General features: G+C 53.1%; 1 protein-coding gene across 1 annotated transcript in view; it reads left to right on the forward strand.

The window, feature by feature from the left end:
* Window positions 1-14,476, forward strand: part of MAP2K3 (mitogen-activated protein kinase kinase 3) — a 31,570-nt gene extending 17,094 nt beyond the window's left edge. The window contains exons 2-13 of the mRNA XM_080617950.1: window positions 892-921; window positions 1,085-1,154; window positions 2,806-2,854; window positions 5,444-5,557; window positions 5,995-6,114; window positions 6,616-6,732; window positions 6,889-6,940; window positions 7,733-7,860; window positions 8,486-8,563; window positions 10,642-10,781; window positions 11,446-11,491; window positions 11,908-14,476. Coding sequence (XP_080474076.1) covers window positions 892-921; window positions 1,085-1,154; window positions 2,806-2,854; window positions 5,444-5,557; window positions 5,995-6,114; window positions 6,616-6,732; window positions 6,889-6,940; window positions 7,733-7,860; window positions 8,486-8,563; window positions 10,642-10,781; window positions 11,446-11,491; window positions 11,908-11,991 — 1,028 coding nt within the window. The 3' untranslated portion in view covers window positions 11,992-14,476. The remainder of the gene's footprint in view (window positions 1-891; window positions 922-1,084; window positions 1,155-2,805; window positions 2,855-5,443; window positions 5,558-5,994; window positions 6,115-6,615; window positions 6,733-6,888; window positions 6,941-7,732; window positions 7,861-8,485; window positions 8,564-10,641; window positions 10,782-11,445; window positions 11,492-11,907) is intronic.
* The last annotated feature ends 2,115 nt before the right edge of the window (window positions 14,477-16,591 follow it).

A 16,591-nucleotide genomic window follows, 5' to 3' on the forward strand; every position in this document is an offset into this window, starting at 1 on the left:
GTCTGTCTGGGGGGGATCAGGACTTTGATGCTCTCAGCTCTATCACTTCATCCCCCATTCCAGTCCCTCATGGTCCCAGGGAGCTGGGGTCAGTGGGTGAGCTGTTTGCTGAGGGAGGAATTGCTGGGACTTCAATGAGCAGCCTGGGGTCAGTGCCACTGCAAAGAGCTGATTCTCAGCCCTCCACAGGTCTCCTCTGCCCACTGGCTTCCCATATTGGTTACCTCTTGTCTCTGTAGTTTCGTCTGCAAGAGTTTGGCCTGCCCTGGACTTGCTTGAACCCCATTTCCCTCTGTGGCAATGGGTTATGTTATCTCAGTGCTGCTTGGACTTGGGAAGGAACAGGAAGAGAGCATCCTCTTGCTTTGGATGAGGTCCTGCCTTTTCTGGTGGGATCTCAGCCACTACAAGCTTGATTTGTGGCTGATTCACTGCTGGTTCTTGCAGTCAGCTCCTGGCTGGTTTCATCCTGGTTTCCCTTCGTTGCATGGGGGGTATTTGCTGTCCTGTTGGGACTAACTCCCTGGTTTAGCTTGAGGTCTGATGGACATCGCCCTCTGTGCCGGTTCCATCCCATACTGCAGAATGGGTCTGGCTCTTCCCAAGAAGCTTGGGTGGGGGCTGAGGGGTCTGAAGGGCAAGGAGGAGGTAGACAGGGAGCGTTTTCGGGAGCCCTGTGCATCACTAATGGCATGGGGACCTCTTGTGGCTGGAGAAACGGGGACGGGGCCAGGCTCAGCTGCGCTCCGGCACCGTCTGCATCCTTCTGCCTGTAGCGTGGCTGGGAGGGCTCTCCTGGGCCACACATGGGGCCCTAAAGGATACCAAGGCAGTACCCGGCTTATCTGGAGCATGGAAGCTGAGCTGGTGTCTCCCTTCTCTGTCTTTCAGATTCCAAAGGATTGGAGCCACACAAACCGGGTAAGTGCCAGCGGAAATCACAGCTTTAACCCATCTTCTGAACATCAGCAATTAAAATCCCCCAAGAGGAGGGACTGTAATGGCCATGAAAGGGAAAGAGTAAAAAGCTTGAAGGAAGGAAATGAAAGAAGCCCATTGCTCACGTGTGTCCTTTCTCTTCCAGTGAAAAGCAGGAAGAAAGGGGAACTGAGGATAACATGTGTCCCTATCAAACAGCCTGTTGCCAACACAACGTAAGTGCATCTGCTGCTCAGAGTGGGTCTTCAGAGCTGAGTTCAGCGCTGTCTCAAGGGCAGTGGCCTGTGAAGTCTTCACAAGATCAGCAATTAACTCTCTTCTCTTAAGCTTAAGTGGGTGATGGGGAGGAATTACACACGTCTGCACGTGTGTGTGCATGCACAGGCACAATGTGTGTGTCTCTTGGTGCCGGATATGAAATGGCTGAAAGGCAAAGGCTGGAGACTCTTCAGTCTTTCTGCTATGGTTGATTCCTGATGGTGTTGATGCCAAAGGGCAAAGATACGCTGGAAAGGGCAAATCTGCCTGAGGGAAGGTTTTTAGTGCAGGGAAAGAGATGAGGTGGTGGCAGCTGGACCATGACAGGAGCAGGGGGTGAGGGTTGGGGGATGCTCTGCATGGCACAGCATCCTTCCCCTGTCCTGTGCATCAGGGTTAGTCTGAGTTGTTTGGGGAGAGCCCAGTGTAGCTGTGCTTGGTTTGACAAAGAGCAGATGGCTGCAATTCCTCTTCCATTGCACTCTTTGAAAGCACCTTGGGCTGCTGAGCCTTGTTTGCTCCAGAAACCCATAGCAGAGACTCAGCCAGCGCCAGGAGAGCAGTGAAATCCCCAAAGGGGAACTATCATGACTGAAAACCCCAGGTAGATAGGGCAGATCTGTTGGAGGGGGGAGCCAAGGGAACTCCCCTGTTAACGCTGTGCAGCATAGCATGCAACAGCCACCTCCTTCCACCACGGGTGCAGTGTGTGTCGGCTCCTATTCATGTTTGAATTCCCCCGGAGAAGGCCTCATGCTGGAGTTTGTGGTGTGCTTGCGTGCCCAGAGGCTGGTCTAAGTTATCCCCAACTCCTTTTCTCTGTGCTTTCCAAGCTGCAGTGCAAATATTTGCACAGTGCAAGGCTTTTGCCGTGAGCCTGAAGTACTTCCTCGAAGCAGGAGGTTGCTCTGATGGGAATTGAGAGGCAAAATCAGTTGGGCAACCTCCACTTTTAGAAGGTCCCAGGGGATGGGGAGAGCAGAGAAGCGAAGCACAAGGGACAAAATGCTTGTGTTGGCTCTAAAAGAACCATGCTGCCCATAATGGGAAGTGGGCAGAGATGAGGAAAACAGCCATAAAGGAAGACTTTCGCCTGTGTGGTGTTCGGTGTGACACTGAAGTGCTGCCTGCTGTGCTTGTGACGCTGTCTGCAACAGGCCTGCGAGTGTACACAAATGACTCAGGGGTGAGGAATTACCTGTTGTTCCCTCAGCGCGTGTTTCAGGCTACGTGGCTCTCCTCTTACAACACCTGCCTGTCAAAACATGACAGTCGAGCTGCTCTGCCACAGAAACCTCTCATCCCATGGGTCTTGGTTCCTCACCTCCTGAGCAGGGGGAGTTTCGGAGCCTGTTGGTTTGATGCATGTCTCACCTAGCTGAGGCTTTGGGGTTCTTACTGCTTGTGAGTGATTGTGGGTGTGGGTTCAGGTGTTACTGCTATGATTAAAGCATTTGTGAGTGTTTGGAGGGTACTGGTTTGAAGCCAGGACAGCAAAGCATGGTGGAAAGCAGTGGCTGAAAGTGCTCAAAGGAACGTGAAACCTGGCTCTGGCCAAGAGGGTTAATGAAGTTGGGCCTTCTCCTGACTCCATCTCTTTCCTTACAGGCCTCCAAGGAACTTGGACTCCAGAGCATTCATTACCATCGGAGATAAAGTACGCATCAACCTGGTTCCTTTTTTGCTTGCTTCCAATTTTGGTTGCCCCACGCATGCAGAGTTTTGTGGATCATGCCTGGCAACCTGTCAGATCAGATCCTGGGATTTCAGAGCAGCCCAGGAGAAGGACAGTGTCCTCCTGGTGCAGTCTTGTGGGGTGCATCTTTGCAGGAATAGGACATCCCACAGCAGGACCTTTTCCCTGTGGAGCAATGGGGTGTCTGTGTGGATTGAGAGCAGTGATGGTTGAGGAGCTGAACGTGTCTGCAGGCTGGCTTGTCTCTGAGCAGATCTGTGCAGGGCAGAGGGGTGACATTAAATGCTAGGTGTGCAGTTTTGTCCATAGTGGGAGATCACGGTGGTTGGATGGATTAGGGCCCAACTGCCCTAAATCAGTGTGGCCTCACTGCACGCTCTGGCTTAAAGCCCCCTTTGTCCTGCATACCCGCAGAGCTGCTACTGCCCATATCCCTGGGGAAGCTGGGCATAAAGGTTCTCTCCAGAGCCTTTCCTAGTGACCTGATGAAAAACACTGCTAGAAATAGCCACTGCCTCTCTTTTATTTCATGCTCTTGTTACGGGCTCTCCTAGGACTGCAGAAGCCTGTTTGTAACTGAGCTAAAAATACCATGCATTGGATCAGCCCTACAGCTAGCTGCTTCCAGGCTGATGGGATCTGGGCCCCTCAGCTTCAGTGCAAGGCTTTAGGGTGAAGGGAGAGGAGAGGAAGCTTTGGCTGTGTCCAGGGAGCACTCCTGCTGCCTGTGCCATTTTCTGGCCATTGTGTCGTGTGTATTAATAGCTCAGGGAGATAAGCTGTCTGTAGCAGGCTGGGCATGGTGTGTGCAAGGGAAGAGAGCTGTAGCTTGGGGAAAGCTCCCTATGGTCACTTCCTTCCCTGCTCCATTGTGTGCAGGACTCTGGCATAGGCATTTTGGAGTGACATGGTGCAGGAACAGGGCTTGGGCAGGAGCCAGCTGCAGGCTATGGGGCGGATGGGTCCATCAGATCCATGCAGGTGATGCCCTACATCCGTTCCCGGCGGAGGGGAGCGCTGGCTCTGGCTGTGCATCACCTCTTGTTGCTGGGCAGGGCAATGCTAGTTCTTGGAGCGTGCTGGGGACTGCCAGCTTCTGGGGAAGCATTAGGGAAAATGCCAGGGAAAGAAAAAGCCCAAAACAAAAACGTGGAACAACTGCAGAGCACGTGGCCTGGGAAGCACCACCAGATCCTTCTGGAGGCCCCTGCTCCTCTACCAGCTGCCTGCGGGGTTGGACATGTTCCCCTTATCCTAATCTCCTCAATTCAGGATCCACTGTCCTGCCCAGGAAAGGGCTGGCACCTTCCTGTGCTGAGCAGCACATAGCTCAGTGCTGAGCTCAAGCACAGCCCTCCCTTGCTCCCTCCCTTAGCTGCCCGCCTGCCACATCTGGCTGGAATAACTGGAGCCAGGGCTGGCAGGAAGGTCCAGTGGAGCTGGTCACAGTGGCCAGCACCGAGGGGACTCAGTGGCCAGGAGCCCAACAGCCCCGTCTCCAGCTTGGCTCCTTAACACCAAAGGCTGTTTCCTCCCTGTGCTGGGTGTAGTTCACAGGCACAGTATCCGGCGCTGCGCTGTGCGTGTTTCCCACCCTCGCTGTCTTTGTGGCTACTGGGGCAATTTGGCATCCTGGTATTATTTGTGTTTCCCTGAGACCGGAGGAAAACTGGAGGCTGGATAAAGCCAGGCTAAAAGGAGGTCTGTGACTTATTAGGAGGCGATGAACACAGTGCCCAAAAATAGCCCATGTCTCACTCACACAGCCTGTGCCCTGCCCAGCAGGACAGGCAATTGCAGGGTAACACGGCTTTAGGGAAGCTTGTTCAGGAGCTCGCTGGCTCCCTGCTGCGTGGAGCAATTGCTTGTGTCAGCACTGGCAATGGGGTTTTTACAGCTTGAAGCAAGATAGTTGAACTTGCCCATGCTCCTTTGTTGGTGTTAACTCATGGTTTACCTTTTCTGATGGTGGTAAAACCCATTTGGACACGCCAGTAATTAGGAATTGAGTTGCTGGGTTGCTGCATACACCATTGTAAGAAAGGCTTTTGCACAGGCAGAAGTGTTATTAGATACACGGGTGTGTTTGTGACCCGTGATCTCTTGGGATGTGGGGTGAAGTGGGGGGTCCTAGTCTGTACACAGGGATTTTGAGCTGTGGCAGAGGCTGCTGCCCATGTTGACACAGGAGCTGTTAAAACCCTGCAAGTAGTTCAGCAACCACAGACATGCCCTTGTGTGGGTAATCCCAAGCAGGCAGAGAGGCACCAACCTTTAGTGCCCTTTCCAGTGGCAGCGTGCCCTGGCTTAAAGGATGGAAGGTCCTGACCTCTAGCTGCAATGGGGGATTAAATGAGCCCTGGTGAGTACGAGATGAGAGGATTTGGACCCATCTTCTCTAAGCGTGATGCCTCTGGTGCATATAGGAGCTGGTGGTATAGTCCTGTAGGTCCTGTCACTTGGAAATGCTCCGCAAGTGTTGGACCTTTGCTGATGTCCTTGTTGATAAATGTGCTCCTGTCTGATAGTCTGTTGTCTCTATCCCTAAAGAACTTCGAGGTGGAAGCCGATGACCTGGTGGCAATTTCAGAGCTGGGCCGTGGCGCCTATGGCGTGGTGGAGAAGGTCCGGCACACGCAGAGCGGCACCATCATGGCTGTGAAGGTGAGGAGAACTGCTTGGAGATGAGGCTGTGCAGCTCCAAGGGAGTGGAGAGGCTCTGCTGAGCTGCATTGGTCACGACAAAGTGGGAATGGGCTTGTTTGTCGGCTTCTAGCGTTCCTGGTGTGGTTTGGCTGTTGAAGGGTCTGTGCTTTGAAATCCAGGCTTGGTGCCTGCAGTTAGATAGTGCAAAGTGTGGATGTCAGAGAGCCTGTCCAGGCTGCTGGCTGGGTCCTGCATCCACTGCAGAGCTTGCCAAGGGTTTGCCATTCATTGAGGTGCTGTCTGGAAGACTCTGGGCATCTCCTGGGTGCTACTGGCTGCAAAATAAGCATAAGACGCTTGCCTTGGTGTCAAAACCTCAGATCCTCTGTGTCAGATTGAGGGATAATGGTGTTATCCCATAACATAAATCCCCTCTTCTTTCCTGTTTGTCTCAGAGGATCCGAGCAACTGTAAACACTCAGGAGCAGAAGAGGTTATTGATGGACTTGGACATCTCTATGAGGACAGTTGACTGCTTCTACACCGTCACCTTCTATGGAGCCCTCTTCCGCGAGGTACCGAGCTGGTGGATGGCTGATGGGGCTGTGCAGCACTTGGGGCCCTTGTGATTGTGCTGAAGGCACTAAACTGTCCCAAGCCACCTTCAGCCTTCCCTTTTCAGCCCAGCTGGGCTGTCTGAGATGCTGCCATGACTTAAAGGTCAAAGGCTTGCCTCCTTCAGACAGCATTGACCAGGTCCCACTCCTCACTTCTGTGGCCCAAGGATATTGTCCATGACCCCATAGTCTTGAGGGAGATGCTCAAGAATGTTCTCCGTGGGGTAGACCCTCAAAGGGAGGCCATTACAGGTAGCTTTGGTGGTACCAGGGCATCTGTGCCCATTGTTATCTAGTACAAAGCCTGCGTGCTGGTGGTGGCAACAGCAGCTGCATGGCAGTGACCGTGGCTTGCCCTATGTGGAAGGGGCAGTGTCCGTTTATCCATCCTTCCTCACTGCTCCCTTTAGCTCCTGGGGATTTCCAGGGAATTCTCAACTGCTTTCTGCCCATCCTTAGGGTGATGTGTGGATCTGCATGGAGCTCATGGACACCTCCCTGGATAAGTTCTACAAGAAAGTATTGGAGAAGAAAAAAACAATCCCTGAAGACATTTTGGGGAAAATGGCTGTGTCTGTGAGTGCCTCTTGGTTTCTTACCTGGGTTTGAGCATCCCCTGAGCCTGTCCGAGGCCTCTGTTGGGGCCCATGGTGTGTGGAAATGGGCAGCTGTTTGCAGTGCAGGGCTGGTGCTGGTGACTAACGGGTGCTCTGTTTATCTGTTTATCCCCAGATTGTACGAGCTCTGGAGCATCTGCACAGTAAACTGTCTGTGATCCATAGAGGTAGGTGCTGGATGGGATGAACATGATGTTGCAGCAGATAGGGCCTTGAAATAAGTTATGTGAGGACTCCTTTCCAGAAGATGTGTGGTGTGTCCCTATGGGATGCTTACAGTGGGGTCTAGTGGTACTGAGGATGATGGTGGACTGATTGAGATGCCCAAAGCTTGTTCCTGAGGTGTATCCCCCATGCATCTGCTTGCATGATGTAGTTCTCTTCCTCCTTTCCAGATGAAGTGTTGAATATAACAGAATTCCTTACTACCTGTGGTTTGTGGGCATCCCTGTGTATCTTAGAGTACAGAGGTGCCTCGAAGGTGAGGACAACATCCCCACGCCTTCCTGGCTGGTTGGTCTAGCAAGGGCTGAAGGAGACCTTATAAGATCACAGGTGGGAATTGTAACACCCAGGTCCTGCTCTTCATCCTGGTAGAGTTCCTTGTGCAGTTGTGGACAGATCACAGTGGGCATGAGACAAGCTGTCCTGAGAACTGAGTTGGGCTTTTAAGGCTGTGTTGAGCTCATACGTCTCTCCTAAGGAGCTGGCCATTAACTCCTCATTTTATTCCAACCTTTTGACCTGCCTGGTTAGAGAAGAGGCCTGTTCTGCCTGGGGAGCATGGGTATGGTTTTAGCTATGGACAGCTTCTATTGAAATAGGAGACTGGTGGGGTTTTGTTTCCCTTCCCTTGTGTTAGGGCCTGCCCCCCAGGTAGGTAGGGAATTGTCCGTTGTGTGTCAGGCTCAGTGATAGCTCTGCAAAGGCTCAATCTGCCCTCTTGTGTTCTCTCTCAGACGTGAAACCTTCCAATGTGCTGATCAACAAGGAAGGACATGTGAAAATGTGTGACTTTGGGATCAGCGGCTACTTGGTGGACTCCGTTGCGAAGACCATGGATGCTGGCTGCAAACCTTACATGGCTGTAAGTGTGCTCACGTGGGACCAGAGCTGGCAGCCTCCAGCTGCCTTCAGCCTTGACTCGAAGAGGCTGCTGCTTAGAAATAGCCTTGGTTCACCTCTGTTCTGAAGAAACCACTTGATAGTGCTCAGGGCTTCCTGACTCAGCAAAGTACTCCAGGAACAGATTTACCCTCCCTGTAAACCCTGCTGTTTGTGTTAATCCCACAGCAGCCTCCTTCCATTTGCAGAAGGGTAAAAGACTGGCTGGTGCTGGTTGTGGTGGTTGGAAGGGCTGCTCCCTCTTGGCTAGAAGATGCTGAGGCTTTTCTTGGCAGGATCATTGCATCCTGAAGTCTCTATGAATTTCCCTTTGCCATTTGTGTGGATAGCTTGTGCTCCTGGGGCAGGGGTCATGCTCTAGGGATAGTACAAGTCTCACTCAGGAGTTGGAGAAGAGAGTTTATGAGCTGTGTGGAGGAAAACCTGGCTTTCATCAGTGCTAGATTGAACCTCAGACCCTGCCCTCCATGGGGACAAGAGCCATGGGAATCAACCCAACCCGGATTTTAGAGCCAGGGATTTGGTCTGTGGGGTTTGCACTGGTTTAATGAGATAGAGTTGTAATACCTTCCATTTTGCTGTTACAGCCAGAAAGAATAAACCCTGAGCTGAACCAGAAGGGCTACAACGTGAAGTCAGATGTCTGGAGTCTGGGCATCACAATGGTAACTGGGCTATGCTGGGACCAGCGCCCTGCAAGCATGGCGTTGGGATGGGGTCTTTGCTGGCTGGGCTCTGCCCGTACTCTGAGCAATGGCAGCTGGGTGGATGTCCATCAAATGGGACTAAATCCTGAGCGTGATAGCTCAGTTATGAGATGCATTACCCAGGGTACATGGTGGAGGTGCTGCCTTGTGCACACAGGGCAGGTAGCTGGGAGCCAGGGTGTGCAGCCAGTGTTGCTACCGCTGCTGTGGCTGGCAGGCTTGCAAGGAGATAATCCATCTTCTGCCCCTTCTCTTTCCTCCTCTCTTCTTGTATGTTCCTGCTGGATCCGGGGGGATATATAAAGGCCTATTATTCCCATGTGGTTCCTTTGTACTCCTTGGTTTCCCAGAGCTACTGATGTGCAGTGCCAGCTCCAGATAGTTCAGAGCTAAATGGAGCTATGTTGCTGTGGTGGCAGACTCCCAGGGGACAATATCTGGATGACAATGGGCTTAGTTGGGCATCCAAGAGTCTGGCTTTTAATTGCTCTGCACTTCCCCATGTACTGGCTGGAGTGGAGCAGGGTTTGCTGCAGCTGGGTCACAGCCTTCCTGCACACATACCCCTCTGTTAGCAAAGCCTTGGGGTTGAGGTAGCCTGTCCTGCTGCAGCGAGGGGTGCTGTGCGTGGTTCGCAGCAAGTCCTGCCTGCAAGGGGTAGCTCAGAGCAGCCAACAGGAAGGGGAAATACTTTCAGTTCCAAGATCGCAGCTGCTCGGGATGGTTTTATCTACCTCCTGCAAGAAACGGATCTCGCCGAAAGCAGCTGAAATCCTCTGGCGTCAGAGGACAAAGGAAATCCCAGCTGCTGGCTGGAGGGAATGCCGCCTGGGAACACGTCTGGCTTTCCAGGAGACTGCCTCTCTGCGGGTGGATTGTCTTCAGGAATTCTTCCTGCTCCCTGTTAGCTGCAGCCTTTGTTTTGGGTGCTGCATCCCTGTGTTTGCCTGGGCTAAATTCCCTCCTCCCCAGCCACTCGTGTCCGCGGTGCCAAATCCCGGCTCCTCTCCTTGGTGTCCCTGTGCCAGAGCAGAGCTGCGCTGCCTGACTGGAAATGTAATCAGCTCTAGCTTTCCTCCTGAGATACAGGAAGCTGTGGGATGGGACACTGCAGGGATGACGACATCTCTGAACCTTTCCAAAGCTGGATGGGAGAGGGGACCTTGCTGAAAGCCAGCCAGCCTGCTGCTGAATGGAGCCCCAACCTGTCTGACTCCCTCTAACGCTTTCCTCCTGGGCTACCTTCCTGTTTCCTTTTTGTTTCTGAAGAGGTTTGATTGATTTCAGCCCAGCTGGTTTTAAGGCCATTGAGCTGCAGGGCTAATCCAGGCCTTTCTGGGCTGGTGGCTTCATTCACTTCTCCAAACAGCAGGAGCTGAGCTCCCCTGACCTAAGCCAGAGTCAGGCGGGGACATCTGGCTCTGCCCCATGTCCTTTCAGGTTCCTTATTCCTCCCATCCTGTCCCACCCTGCCAGGCAGGGCTGGAGGTTCTGCTGCCCATTTCAAGATGGGAGCTGACCCTTGGCATGAGGATGCTGCCCAAGAGCCATGACAGGCTTTTTCCTGCTTGAATGAGTGATGGAGCAGAGGTGACTTGTAGGAGGGACCCAGTAATGGAGGTGATTTTGGCAAAGGTCTTTGTAAGTCATATTCTAGCACTTGGGTTTTCTTGGAGTTTTTTTTGTGTCTAGCTCATACAATACTAGCTTGAAGCCCAGAGGCTGCCTTACAGTGAGCAAAGCCCTTTGGAAGCCAGTGCAGAAATGGTGTGCTGTAACTGTTATCTTTTGAATTAATCCCATTTTACATCTCTTTGGTGGCTTCCTGTAAATGCAATATTCTGAGCCAGCCTCAAAAGGAAGTATTTTTGGCCTCTAGGTCTTTTTGTTTAAATAAAGGAAAGAGTGGCATGACCCACATTGAAAAGGCATTGTAAGGAGAGAAGATCTTCATTTTAGACTCAAGCTGGCAGAGGTAGGGGTGTGTGTTGTCAGGATGGTCCCAGTGTCTCACATCAGCCTGTCTCCATCCTCAGATCGAGCTGGCCATCCTTCGCTTCCCATACGAGTCCTGGGGGACTCCCTTCCAACAGCTCAAGCAAGTGGTGGAGGAGCCCTCTCCCCAGCTCCCTGCTGATCGCTTCTCCAAGGAGTTTGTGGACTTCACGGCGCAGTGGTGAGTCTCTGGCAGGGACTGGTGGCTTCTCCCAGCCTGGCTGAAGAAGAGCCCTGATCCGTGAGGGGTTGGAGTGAAGCGTGGGGCTGGGTTTGTCCTTTTAGAGCATCACCTTATCCTATTGGGGCTGGTGCTTGGCCATGGCAGGAAGCGCTGCTCAAACTGGTTTTGCTCTCGGCCTGACTCACCCAGGCTGGTTGGAAGGTGCAGAGGTTTCTCTTCCCCTTTTGCTGCTGCTGAAGTGTTGGTGGTTTCTGGCAAAGCAGCAATGAAATGAGAACGAAGCCCTGGCAGCGTCTGGGTGCCTCTGGGTGAAGCTGAGTTGTGTTTTTGTGGGTAGCTGCTCCCCTCGGGGTGTTCTGCTGCTCCCTGGGAGCTGCCAGGCAGAGGTGAGCCCACCAAGGCAAGGTTCACCCTATGGGTGGTGGGAACCCATCTCCTCCCCGCCCCATTTGTGGCAGAGCACTATGAGCTGTCCTTTCCCAGTTACCTGCTTGGCTGCTTTGCTGCTGGTCCAAACCTGCTTGGCCAAGGAGGGAGAGGAATGAGTGCTGCCCATGAGAAGAATGTCGTGCTGGTTGGGAAGGGGAGATGCCCTGTGACAAAGCACATCCAGCCAAAAGAGAGCTCCTACAGCCTTTCTCTCCCATTCTTTTCCTTTCAGCTTAAGGAAGAACCCTGCTGAGCGAATGAACTATTTAGAACTCATGGTAAGTGTGGAGCCAGTTCTCCTGGTCTTTATCCCCACACATTTCCAAAATGAAATGAATGGTCCAGCAGGTCCCGGGGAAATGGGACCACGGGAGGTGTGGGTCATTTTTCAGGCATGGAGTGGGATGGGTGTGTTGATTTCATGGGTAAGGTTAGGGTTTCTAGGTGTTTTCTTCCTCTGACCTATCTGCTCTTGTTAAGACCTCAAGTGATGGTAGTACAGCTGCAAAGGTGGGGTGTCCTGCTGGGGTTGAACCTAGAAATGCTTGAGTTCACCTTTAAGCTAAAGGATGGTGTCTATGGGAGCTTGGGGAGGAAGTTGGTGCCTACTTCTCGCAGCACCTCCCATCTGTGTGACATCCCCCAGGGACTCTCCTTGGGCATCAGCTGATGTTGTCTTTGGTCTTGTTGGCAGGAACACCCTTTCTTTACCTTGCACGACACCAAAGAGACTGACATGGCCTCCTTCGTGACAGAGATTCTCGGGGAAGACTCCTAACTCCAGCCTCACGGCTTTGTGCAGTCCCCTCCATCCTGGCTTCCCTGTAGAAGAGCAAATGAGGACTCCAGTTAACGGTGGTTTGCACACATCGCACTTCCCCAACCCGTGAGCATCTCTGGCCCCATCTGGCCTTGCAGTCTCTTTTCTCTTTGCCCTGTAAACGAAATTCCCCCAGGATGAGCCTTTTGAAGCCAACACCTTTCCAACTAAGCCACGGAGACAGAAGGCTCGGGAGCTCCCCGCTGACACCAGCGTATCCCTCCTGGGCATGTCCCCTGCCAGCACAGGGGGTTTATGTTTCTTTATGTTTCTCTGCCTGGGGAAGGGAGAGAGAGAAAACGCTGCTGTGCTTGCCCCGCTCTTCTCCCCTGCCTGCCCAAAGCCCCTTCCCTGCAGTCTGGTCTTGCTCGCCTCCCCTTTATGCCCAGCTCTCTGGCCCCAGGAGCCTACACAGCTCAAAGGGGGCTGTGGGGCTCCTTGGCCATGCCTTTCACACCAGAGGCTGTTGTAATACCTGGCTTGACGCCTTCACAACCCTTCAAGGTAGCACCAGACTGGGCATCCCCCTCCATCAATCAATACCCTGCTCCCTTGGGGTGACAAAACCATCATGCATCCTTCCTTGAGCCCGCCTCGCTGCAAGCTCTCCCCACAGGACTTCACCCAGCGCTCCCTTCCCTGCGCAGGCACAAGGAGATGGAGACAAGCAGGTCCCTGGGTGCTGCCTCTCTCCCCTCCAGCCCTGGGCTGAGAGGATGCATCCCCACTGCGGGCATCCAACACCTTCTGCCCTCCCTGGCTCCTGGAGAAGACCTTGCTCCATCTCGTCTCCAACCCGGAGCTCACGTAAGACCTCGCACTGTGACACCAGCTTGGTTTGGAGGCTTTACTTGCACCCCTCATGTCCCAAACTGCCTTGAACCCTCCAAGGTGTCAGCCAAGCCCGAAAGCCCAGTGACTCACATGGAGGCTGCCGCCGGTTGTACATTTGATGTCTATATATAATGGACTTTGTAACATGCTTCCTAGTTTTAATCTAACTTGCTATAAATTAAAGCCCTTCTGCGTGGGAGAAGGGAGGAGCAGTTCCTTCTCCACTAACAAATCCACTGTGAAAACCTGATGTGTTTCCCCACGTTCCCAGCCTGAGCACACTCTGCGAGGAGCGATGGGAGCAAAAGGGATTTCTGGCTTCTACTGTACATGGATCATGGGACAAACGCACCGGCTGTGGATTCTGTTGGGGTCTTTTTTTTTAATGGATTTGAGTTTTCGGAGGGATTTTTCTCCTCTTTTCTAATATATATATTTGTGTGTGTGCAATATATATAATATTATATATTTTTAAATTGATGGTGAATGTGTGACTGTCTCTGTGGCCAGCAGATTTGGTGAAAGGGCTAGCGTTTTTCTGGCTACGTTTGGGGTGGTGGGGAAGGGGGCATTAAAAACCACCCTGGCTTAAGATTTTTTCTTCCTCCTTTTTTGTAGCAAAGAAATGGATCTGTTTTTTAACTGAATTGAACTGTTTTTGTCCTGAAATTCCTGCCCTGGAGGTCTGGATTTCAGGATGCATTTCCAGCATTCAAGGTCCCCCCCACTAAGGGATGAATGATGTCCCCTTAGCTTCATTGCTCCCCACTCCAAACAGGGCTTGAAGCAGCAGCACTGGGGATGCTCTGCCTGGGATCGGGGATGCTTGGAACCATCTCTTCCTGCAAGCTGCTCCCTGGAGATGATGCTTCAGGGCCCATGGTTTTCAGATCTTCATGTCCCAGTGCTGGTGCTTGTCCTCTCCATCACAATGATCCCCTTCCCTGTGGCAGTATAAACCCTGAGAGAACCAGCTTGGGCTGACCTGGACAAACCCAGTTCAGCTTTGGGGCGACCCTGACCTCCACCACCACCAATCTATGTAAAATAAGGTGATCGATGTTCTCCATGTCCCCCTCCTCAGTCTTGCTCTGCAAACCACCCCTTGCTCTCTGGGAGCATCCTTACCCCCTCGGTTTGCCAGCTTTGATGGACAAGTGTATTTTTATTCCATAGTTGGTTACTTTGGATTGTTTTTTGTTTTGATGTTTAGCATTTCCCCTTCTTTCTCTCCTTGTTTCGTCCCCTTCCCTTTTATTTGCCTCTTTTTGGTGCTGTGGGGAATGGTGATTTGGTTTTGCATGGTGTTTTTCCCGCTGGAGAAAATCCCCATTCCTATATTATGGAGAAAGGGAGCATCTGCCCTTTCCATGCCTCTGGGGTGGGCTTTGGGCCCCTGTGTCTGAAGCAAGGCTTTGCTAAAGAGACAATCCCTGTCTTGCTTCACTCTACATGGGGCTTTTCTATCTCTTTTATCACATCCCAGGATCAACAGCCCTGGCCCCCAACACCCCGGCTTATCTTTAAGGTGGACAATGATTTCAGCTCCCATCAGCAGCCCCTCTACCCCTGTATTTCTAAGAACCATTTGTACCCCTCGAACTCCCCCCCCCACCACTGTTTCCAATAAAATTCACCCTCAAACACACTTCTTGGCTCCTCTTGTTGCTGTTTGAGCATCAGGGGCTGCCCTGAGCACCCCACGGTGGGGGGGTGCCCTGCTTGCTCCTTGTACCACGGGGTAACACTGCTCCTCAATTGAGGGAGCCCAGCGGGGCCGGGGGCATCGGGACCCCCCCCTTCTCCGGGGGCCGCAGGGGCCGTGCGCGGCCGCGAGGGGGAAGCAGCGCCCCGAGCGCTCCCAGTCAGCCGGGATCAGGCCGGGGATACCGGTCCCTCGAGCACCGGGACGCGGTGCCTGTGCCCGCAGATGGGACCGAGGAGACCCCCGTGCCCTCCCGTGTGTGGTGCGGGGATGCGCGGGGAGCGGGCCGGGGGGGGGTGTCTGTGTTTCAGTTAGCGGCTTAACTGCTACATGGAGCCCCGTTAAAGATGCATCAGTGCCCTCGGGGGAAGAACTCCGGGAGAAGCACAAAATCCATCACTTTGATCTCCCTTATGAGGAGAAATGGTGTGTTTTTTTTCCCTTCCAGTTGTCTCAAACAAGGGGGGAAAGAGGTTTTTCGTTCCCAGTTACTTCCCATCACGGGGTGTCCATAGGTTTGGGTGAGGAGGACACTGCTCTCGCTGCAGAGAAGGGAAAACTCAGCGCATCCAGTGTGTGAAAGGACACCAGGGCTGCGTTTAAAACACCTTTCCCTACCCTTTTAGGAGCAGCGTGCAATGGGACCAGTCCCATGCCCTCCCCCAGTACACTGTGAGTGCAGGGACCGGTCCTACCGGCCCTTTGCTGTGTCTCTGCAGGAGCTGCCGAGCCGGAGCTCACGCCGTTCCTGAAGAGCTCTTTGTGGAGGAGGGCTGGTTAATAGCGTTAGCGGGGGGTGTGATGATGCAAGCGGCTTTCTGGGGCTGCGAGCTGTTTGCTTCGCTTTCATTCCTCTCCTTTCTCTGAAGGGGGCTGCGTCTGGGGCGGGTTTGGGGTTTATTTGTCTGGTTCAGGTGGCCTGTGGGCACTTGTGGGATCGATAACGTACATCAGCGAGTTCAGGCAGGGCATTGACTCGTAGGAGACGTGTTCAATCCTTCCCCTAATAGCTGTCTCGACCAGAAACTTCCACCGGTCTCGCTCTTGTAGCACCTAAGTGCTAATGAGCCGGAGCTGCAGAATACCAATGAGACCTCAGGAATACGGAATCAGCCTCGCCAGGCCCAGGCAGAGGCGTTACAAACCATTTCAGATGGTACCTAGTGCCGCCCCATCAGAAAGGGATGGGGTTAAGTGAGATGCGCTTGGGTGGAGGAGGTCTTTGCTGCCTATGGTGAGCTGCATCGCCACAGGTGGGATGTCTTCTCTCCACACAGGAAGGTAGGTGGCTTGCTTTGGGGTGAGGAGAGCTCAAGCTCTGGTTTATCCATGGGTTTCCAGGTGCTTTGGTGCCCTCCCTTTTAATTGCTCATCCCTGGATATGAGTTTTCACCTCTGACTCGGATAAAGCATCTTTCCTGTCTCTCCCAGCAGCCTGGTTTGTGAATCCATCCCCAGTGTGTGCATATTTACGGAGCAAGGATGGGACCGGTCCATGTGTAGCTGCTTTGCTGCTGCATTCCCTTAGGATTTGCACCCACAACTCCCCACGGATGGGATGCTGGCAGACTGGGGTGATTTCCTGCTGCCTTCGACAGGAGCCCCAAAGCAGGGGGAAACCTGGCTTTACCCAGTGAACACAGCCCTCCTGGCTCCCCTCTCAGCTTGAAATTCCCGTTGATTTCTCGGAGGTGGGAATGCTGCTGGGGGTGGGAGAAGGAAGCTGTAGCAATACAAAGCCTGAACATACCAAAGCTTGAAGCTTTGGGGGGCTGAGGAGGTCACCTCTGATAGAGAGAGAGCCCTGGTTCCGGAGGCTTCCCATCCGCAGGAGCGGTGCTTCGGCCCCTCACACGCTGCGTTAACCTTTCCTGAAATACCAAGTGGTGCTGGAACAAGCTGTTTATTTCCCGGCTCCGGAGAGTGCTGCAGGCACGTGGGCACGGGGATGCGGAGCAGCCTGGCGAGCCGGGGTGGCTTTTGCACTTGATTTACATCTCGGAGCAGCTTGGAGTGGAG

Source organism: Psittacula echo (assembly GCF_963264785.1).
Source record: "Psittacula echo genome assembly, chromosome: 5".
NCBI lineage: Eukaryota > Metazoa > Chordata > Aves > Psittaciformes > Psittacidae > Psittacula > Psittacula echo.